We start from the raw sequence: 8,736 nt of genomic DNA, 5'->3' as shown, positions 1-8,736 counted from the left end.
CTTAAACTTAGTATGCTAAGCAATGATTGTAAGGAGTGTGTCTAAGAAAATTTAGGTAATACACCTGAATAGACACAAGCACTAGCTTATTTAGGGAAAATACCTAACATGCTTTTATGTGATAAATGATTTATGATATGCATTATATGATCGGATCTATGGTCTGTTGCCGACCGGATTTGGAAACTTTATGTGTTCAGGTTTCTAAACTTTTAATTACGGTATTAGAACTGGTATATAACTTTTCGGAGTGCTAGGGAGATTTACACGTCGATCAGAAATAAAATCTTTCCTATATTAATTCTTGTCATTACACACCGAATGTCTGAATTGGTGTATAGATCGAAATGGAAAGAACCCGAGGTGGAGTCGGGAACGCGAACGGAAACAGGAATCAACCTCCAGTGATTGAGCAAATACCTATTCTGGTAGCCACTCCTGAGCCCATCACGATGGCCGGAGTACAGGTGATGATCCAAATGATGTTGGATTGTCAAATGGAGGAAACCAGACATTTGCTTCAACAGAATCAAGAGGAAGCTATATTACCAATCGAACAACCTGAACTGAATGATGGGTAGTCAGAAGGAGGGAACTACAGTTGGACCGTTGGTCATGCCAACCCACCAATAGTTCGACGATACAACCAAGATGACGGAGATGAGAGGAATAGATGCGAGTACAAGGATTTTCTAACTTGCAAGCCATCGACTTTCACTGGAAAGGAAGATCCGATTGGAGTCATGGATTGGATATCGAAGATGGAGTTGGCCTTCATGATGTGTGGAGGCAGAGGCAAGTTACATACCACATTTGCAGTACGTCAGTTCCGAGGAGGCATTGTGCATTAGTGGAACACCCTGGGGAAGACTCTAAGCCCCAATGAGCCCCTACAACTAACTTAGGCAGAGTTTTTGGTGCATTTCAAGTGCAAGTATTGCTCAGCCCAAAACCTACTTGAGCTAGAGAACAAATTCCTAACTTTGAAGAAAGGGAGCCTGTCCATCGATGAATAAACCAACAACTTCACAGACAAAATGGAGTTTGCTTTGCGCCTTATCCCAAACGAGCTGACAAAAGTCGACAAGTAAGCAAAGGGACTTCCCTGGGAGTATGTGGTGCCAGTACGTCAGGAACCTACTCTAGAGGCAACTATCTGGGCTGCCAAGTTTGTTGAAGACATGATCAAGGGAAGATCCGCCAGCAAGGTCGAAGTTGGCGATAATAGAAAGTTTGAAGGATCCATAAGGTCCGACAAGAAGAGAAAATTCTCAAAGTCTGGAGAAGGAGCACAATGGTGTGACAAGTGCAGAAGGAAGCACATTGGGAGATACTCTAAAGAGATGACCTACTTCAAATGCGGGAAGACTGGTCATTATGCCAGCGAATGACCAACCAAGAGAGAAGTTTCCTTTAGGTGTGGTGAAGAAGGACACTACAAGCAAAACTGCCCAAGGAGAAAAGAAGCTGCAAAGCCAAATGTGCTACCAAAACCGAAGGCAAGAGCATTCCATATGATCCTAGAAGAAGAAGCTGGGAATGCAAGGAATCAGGAGTGAGGATGGATATCCAAAGATCAAGTTATATTATCTTAAGGTGTAGCCTATTAGAGGCATAGTCTAGGATGAACTTGAATACCTATGTAATTCTTTCAAGGAATAATATAAAACATTCGTTTTACTCTCTGATGTGTTAAGCTGTTGTGTGATTTTCTTGTATGATGACATTGAAAACTGCGAGACAATACTTGGGATGAGTATGAGTAGGTGTGAATGGTAGTAGAGGCCTATACTACCGGAAGCACATGTCTCGCACTTGGATCAGGGAAAGTCACAAGGTTACCAAGAAGCTAGTAGTTGATCTCGTTTTATTTAAGTATGTCATTACCATCGTTTCGTTGATGATTAAGAAGATGATTGTTGTTTCGACCCTAGTGTTCATATCAAATTAAGTCCGACTAACATAAGTATGTTACATGGTTCAGAGAACCAAGTTTGATGTAGCATCTAACTTAATCCAGAACATTGAAGTGAAAGATAATCGAAGCGGTCAATAGAAGTATCACGCTAGTTAAAGAAGTTGGTAACTAGAAATTCTACATGTTAAAATGTGATTATATCACATTAGAACATGAAGGAAAGTATAATCCATTCCGGAATTTGACTCTAAGAGACCTGAGTCTGAGCATTGCAACAAACGATGAGAGTTCATTAGAACGTGACCCATCGGTCTATCGTGGAAATCAAATAAACTTATCTTAAGTTTGTTAAGAAAAAGAATGATTCTCTGATAAAGACCGAGTTTGTGACATGAAGGTCATGATTGAAAGTGTAACAAGACATAGAGAACAGGTGCAAGATCAAGCACTGCTTGCAGTCAAGAAGACCAGGAGTTAGATACACATTCAAAGAAACATAGAAGTAACGATTATTACCTAGCATGAAGAGATAATGAATGAATTCATTATACAATCCTATTTCATTGATGATTCCAGGACGTAATCATCCTAAGGGGGGATAATTGTAACGCCCGCAGATTCGGGCAAGTCAATTTAGAGACAATAAGCATTAAAAATGAGTTATTTATGGAATACTATTTAGAAGGAATAATCTTAACCAAGTGGTTGTATATGTTACAAGGTTTCCATACATATAAAGAACGCTGAAATCCGAGATATAACGAAGAAGTTATGGTCCGTCGAAGTTTTACGACAAAATTGGCACGACACCAGGAGACGTAAATACTGAATTTACGATAGAGGACTTTTTGGCCTTAGTGATCTAAACAAAAGTTGTAGTATACGTTAAACTGAGAGCGTGCATAAAAAGAACGCCCAAATCTGACTTCGTATGAGGAAGTTATGAATTTTCTAAGATTTGGCATCGCAGTGCACGACCCGAAACTCGAATTTTAGATCGAGGGGTTTTTGGCCTACGTGACCTAAATGAGAGTTGAATATATCATTAATAGGAAGTCAACGATAAAAAGACAGACGAAAACGGAGTCCGTATGAAAGAGTTACGAATTTTTAGTTGTCATTTAACAGTATAATCTCCTCCTACTGTTAAATTTAAGATCGGTCGAGAATTAGCCGACAGAGTCAAAATGAAAGGTTTAGAACTTTTTTGCCTACGCGTAGATATATAGAATTTCAAAAACGGAGCTCATATGCGAAATATACGGATTTTAGAAGTCGGAAGTATGTTGTACGAAAATGGGTGACGTGGCACAATCATGGCCATTGCTTTCTCCCCAAGGCTTGCCACTAGATGTTGACATGTGGCATCAATTTCAGCCATATTTCACCCTATAAATACAACCCCTTCCACCCTCATTTCTTCACACCTCCACCCTTCTCTCTCTACTCTCTCTCTCTCTAAACCTCCCAAAAATTCCCCTAGCGCTAGAAGAAAGCCCCGGAGCGCTCGACGGCTCCGAGAAGAAGAGCTTTCGGCTCGGAAGTTCTACCCCTGCAGAGCCCGGCTTCTAGCCAAACCTCCTCGTAGGTAACATACACTTACCTAATTTTAATATAGCTTTTATTTAAATATAGTAACGTTATTAGGACCTTATTATAATTATTTGAGCTATTATTTTGGGTTATATAAGTGTCATTATAATATCTTTTTAACCACTCGCGATACGGGGAATCCAGTTTGAAAGGCCGCCTGGGTTGTTGGATTTCAGAAGTGCTATATGCCAAAATGATCCTATCCTCCGGTGTTTCATGTCTGGCCCTTCTCTGTACATAGTGGGTGAAGAGTATTGTTTAACGCTTATATAATAGTAATAACAGCTAGACTACTAATTAGACTCGTTGAACATTAGACTAAACTCTAGTGGAAATGATACCAAGTTTTGTCAACAGAAATTTGTTTTAAAGTAAACGAAGTGTTGTCCGAGTACCGAGTCACCACCTTTGCAGGTGAGTGCATAGTCCCTTTCATGAACATAATTTTAATACAAGTATTAATTGAATTATTAATTATATGTTTATGTGTGAGTTAATTGATGTTGCCTGAAATACATGTTAAGAACATACTTGATTATATATGATGATTTAGGATAAAGAGTAAACCTAAATTAATTAGGAGGAATATTGGGTAGTATTTTCTTACAAGTACAAGTGAGTTATACTTAGAAAATAGAACTTTAGTATATGTCATTGATTCGGGAGCATGGATTAGACATAGTCATTATCCCTACTCCGAGAGTATGGACTAGACATTGTCAATTGTCATTAATCCGGGAGTATGGATTAAGACATAGTCAGTTGTCCTTAGTCCAAGAGTATGGATTAAGACATAGTCAGTCGTCCTTAGTCCAGGAGTATGGATAGGACATAGTCATTCATCGTTAACCCGAGAGAATGGATTTACACATAGACACTTGTCCCTAATCCTAGAGTATGGAATGGGCACAATTATTGATCCGAGAGCATGAATTAGATCCGAGAGTATGGGTTAAGTAACAGGTAAAATTTAAGGTCTGAGAGTATGGATAGTCTCGTTGTAAGGATTAACGGGTTGGGGTAAGAGTTGCTTATATATATATATATATATATATATATATATATATATATATATATATATATATATATCAAGGTTGCAGAAATCGGGATTAATCGTGGATTAATCGCTTGGCGTTCTACAATGGATTAGGATTAGGGGTGTTTAAAGGTAATTGGTCAATATCGGTCAACGACGGGCTTGGCGGTCTTGCCGGTCAACGACGGTCAATGAAAGTCAAAATTAGTCAAATGTCAAAGGTGGTCAAAATTAAAAAAAAAGACTCCAAAGGCAGTCAAATGTCAATTCGTCTAAACCTAGTATCACATTTCATCGCCGCTTTTGTCTTCGTCTCTTTCATCCCTTGAAGCGAAGGTAAGAGCTTACCGGCGAATCGTCGATACAGCTGTAGCTGACGCCCACAAGCCTTCGACGAACCACCAACGAACGGATTCTCATCCTTCAGGTATGTGATTTCTGTTTCTCGCACAGTATTCGTTTTCCTCCAAAACAAATTTCGTATTTATCGCATCTGAATTCTACCATATGCGATTTATGTTTCTTCGTTTGTCCCTGTGTATGTATTTCTTTCTATTTCTCCCATCTAAATTCGTTTTTCTTCCAGCAACCTTGAGGCGATATGTGTTTTTCATTTTTTTTCTAAAAATTGTTGAATACTCGATTCTGTTTGCTGGGTACCGATTCTGTTTGCTGGGTACCACTTGTTTGCTGGGTAGCAGCTTGCCATTTAGCCTCTCGGGAAATATAGTCTGTAATTGCATCTGTTCTTGATTTATGCAGCCAAAATATTTATTAACTTGCTATTATCTAGTTATTGTGCTGCCTTTTAATGAGAATAAGAATTAGTTATGCTGATTTTTTTATGATTTGTTGTAGTTTAGGTGCATGTTTGTTGTGTAATTGTGTTATTAATTTATTATGAATTTATGATTGATTGATTTCGGAAGATATATGCTGTGATGGTATGATTTCTGATGCATTTTTGATGTCTTTTTCTGGTGTATATAACAGTTTCCAATAATGACATCCAAAAATTCGACTTCACCATCAGTGGGATCAACCGCGAGCGGTGTTCATCAACGGAACTCAGATGACATTGGTTGGGAATATGGGTTTTGCCCGGATAAAAACAAAATGGATACAGTGAAATGTAACTTGTGTTGAAAAGTGTTTACCGGGGGGGGGGGGTGTTACTAGATTGAAACAACATATTGGTCATGTGCCGGGAAATATAAGTCGATGTCCAAATTCTACAAAAGATGATCAATTGAGAATGCGGAATTTTATTAACGAAGGGAAGATAAAAAAGAAAGCTAAAATCGAACATGATAAGGCCTTAAGATCGGAGGCAATACAAGTGTTAAATGATAGTGTTGAAATGGATGAAATAGAAGATTCCTTTAAGTCTAAAGCACTAAGTTATATAGGCCCCATGGATGGCTATGCAAACAAAAACCCCTGAAATTATGAAGGGAAAGGGAAAAAAAGTTGATCTTAACGATGTTGTTCGGAAAGAAAGAATTTTAGCGTGTCATAAATTCATTAGTAGGTGGGCATATAAAACTGCAATTCATTTTCATGCAGTGGAAGATGATAGCTTCAAGATGATGTTAGAGGTTGTTGGCCAATTTGGAACATGGCTCCCACCTCCTACCAGATATTCTTTAAGTGACCCGCTTCTAAAGCTTGAGGTTGAAAGAACAAAAAGTTTGTTGAAAAGAAACGAAGAAGAATGGAAAGAGACTGGAGGCTCGATCATGACATATGCTTGGTCTGATAGAAAGAGAAGAAGCATTATGAATTTATGTGTAAATTCAAGAATGGGTATCGTTTTTATATCATCAAAAGAATGTTCCAATGAATCATATACAAGTCAGTACATATATGATTATGTGGAATCTTGCATTCAACAAGTTGGTCCTGATCATGTTGTTCAAGTTGTGACCGATAATGCCACGAATAACATGGGAGCTGCAAAGTTACTACAAGAGAAAAGACCAACTATTTTTTGGACATCATGTGCGACACTCACAATTAACCTTATGCTCGAAGGTATTTATATTATTTATTACATTATTTACTTTTTTAAGGTATTGGTGGACTTCCAAGGTTTAAGAAAGTCTTAGACCAAGCAAAGAAATTAACCATCTTCATTTATGCTCACCACAAAACCTTGGCTATGATGAGAAACCACACCAAGAAAAGGGAAATTATCCGACCGGGAGTCACGAGATTTGCTTCCGCCTTTCTAACATTACAAAGTTTATCCGAAAAGAAGAAGCAACTGAAATATATGTTCTCTAGTAACGAGTGGGAGGAATGCAAATTTTCTGGAACACCTAAAGGAAGAGCCTCATATGGAACAGTGACAAGTCTTCAGTTTTGGTCCAGTGTGACACAATGTTTAAAAGTGTTTTCCCCTTTGGTGAAAGTCCTTCGAATGGTTGACACAGATTGGAAGCCCTCAATGGGTTTTGTTTACGGGGAGCTTAAAGTAGCAAAAGAAGAAATTATGAAAGATTTGGGTGGTAACGAGAAAGCTTACAAGCCTATTATAGATATCATAAACCACAAGATGAATGGTAGGTTGGATTCAAAATTACATTTGACGGCTTATCTTTTGAATCCTTATTATCATTATAAGGATTCCCAACTCCAACATGATCCTGACGTAATGGATACGGTTCTTGAATTTTTTGATACATTACTTTGTGGAGATTTTGAGATGCAAAGACAAGTTGTGATGATAGATTTGACAAAATACAAGGAAAAAGTTGATAGATTTGGATCGGATCTTGCAATTAAAGGTTGTATGGTGAACAATGCCGACTTTGATCCGGGTAATGTGTTTTTTGTTTATTTTAGTCATTTATAAAATAATAGAATTTTATATCTATCAATTTAATAATGTGTTTTTGTTTTAAAATTATAGCAAGATGGTGGGGACTTTTTGGTGGCTCAACTCCTCATTTGAAAAGGATTGCAATGAGGATTCTTTCTTTAACTAGTAGTTCATTGGGTTGTGAAATAAATTGGAGCACGTTTGAAGCGGTTAGTTATAAAGTTGTAATTTTTAAATATCAAGAATGCTTTTAACCTTTTTTTTTATGTCTACTTTTATAGGTACATACAAAGAAACGTAATAGATTGGAGGCAAATAGATTGAACAATCTTGTTTATGTTCAATTCAATGCTAATCTAATGGAAAAAAACAAAAAGAGAAAAGATAGGACTTCGGAAGTGCTTTTAGCAAATGATTCTCATGCAGCTCAAGAATGGATGATAGATGGAGATGAAGTTGACCCCGAATCAGTGATGGAAGCAATTGATGAAGCTCTTGGGACTAATAATAATCAAGTACCCCATAAAAGTTCAACACCGAGAGAACTTTTTGATGAAGATTTCGAATCTGACAATGAGGAGCAAATGTTTGAAGAAGATGAATATGAGTCGGATGGAGTTAAAATAGTGGAAGAACTTGAAGATTAAAAGAATATGGACATTTAAATATATGAAAATGTGTGTTTCTATTAGTATTAAACTTATTTTGGACTTGTAATATGATGGATTATGACTTAAATGTTTAAATACTAGTTATGACTTTTTTATGGTTATTTGCTTAGCATTTATTTAGTTTTTTATTAATAAATAATGGTCCCCGATTCATCCCCGTCGAGACCGATTAATCCCTTAACCCTAGTCAACCGTCGAGCGATTTCTGCAACATTGATATATATATATATATATATATATATATATATATATATATATATATATGGTGAAATTGTATATTTTGTAAGTTCTAAATTATATATATGATATAACATTGTGGATTGAAATCCCTGTGTACTCACCAGGTTTCCCAACCTGACCCACTCAAGCTTATTTGTATCATAGGTGTCGATACGAAGTTACGTTACACTGAGAGATTAAAGAGACATAGATCACTAGTGTAAATGAATGTGGGTTCTGTTTATGTATTGACGATGACATCCCAATTGTTTTAAAATGAATAAAAATACATTTCTTCGGAAATGTTTTGATAACGTATTTATCATGTTCTAGTGGGAACACATTCTGCAACATTTTCACTAAAAGAGGTACTCTGATTTTTATAAAGCATAAAAAATCGGTCTTTTATGGCCGTGAAAATGAGGATGTCACACTATGACAATGTTTTTGGGTCAAGGTTTTTCATAGAGTGCAA

The 8,736-nt window shown here is 37.1% G+C and overlaps 1 protein-coding gene across 1 annotated transcript; it reads left to right on the top strand.

The window, feature by feature from the left end:
* Window positions 1-5,965: 5,965 nt before the first annotated feature.
* LOC145067848 (uncharacterized) lies at window positions 5,966-8,018 on the top strand. Its single transcript, XM_079014884.1, has 4 exons — window positions 5,966-6,548; window positions 6,620-7,369; window positions 7,462-7,580; window positions 7,653-8,018. Exons 1-4 carry the CDS (start codon window positions 5,966-5,968, stop codon window positions 8,016-8,018), a joined length of 1,818 nt encoding a protein of 605 aa, XP_078871010.1.
* The last annotated feature ends 718 nt before the right edge of the window (window positions 8,019-8,736 follow it).

The sequence above is a fragment of the Lactuca serriola genome, chromosome 8, assembly GCF_051521515.1.
Source record: "Lactuca serriola cultivar US96UC23 chromosome 8, Lser_US96UC23_V15, whole genome shotgun sequence".
Lineage (NCBI taxonomy): Eukaryota > Viridiplantae > Streptophyta > Magnoliopsida > Asterales > Asteraceae > Lactuca > Lactuca serriola.
This window is presented reverse-complemented; position numbering and strand designations above follow the sequence as displayed.

What these genes read in the sequence shown, in the direction of transcription:
- LOC145067848 (XM_079014884.1), top strand. Translation starts at nt 5,966, where the DNA reads ATGGCTATGCAAACAAAAACCCCTGAAATTATGAAGGGAAAGGGAAAA. An exon ending in AACTATTTTTTGGACATCAT is followed by an intron (nt 6,549 to 6,619) that starts GTGCGACACTCA and finishes TACTTTTTTAAG; the next exon opens with GTATTGGTGGACTTCCAAGG. An exon ending in ATTGGAGCACGTTTGAAGCG is followed by an intron (nt 7,581 to 7,652) that starts GTTAGTTATAAA and finishes CTACTTTTATAG; the next exon opens with GTACATACAAAGAAACGTAA.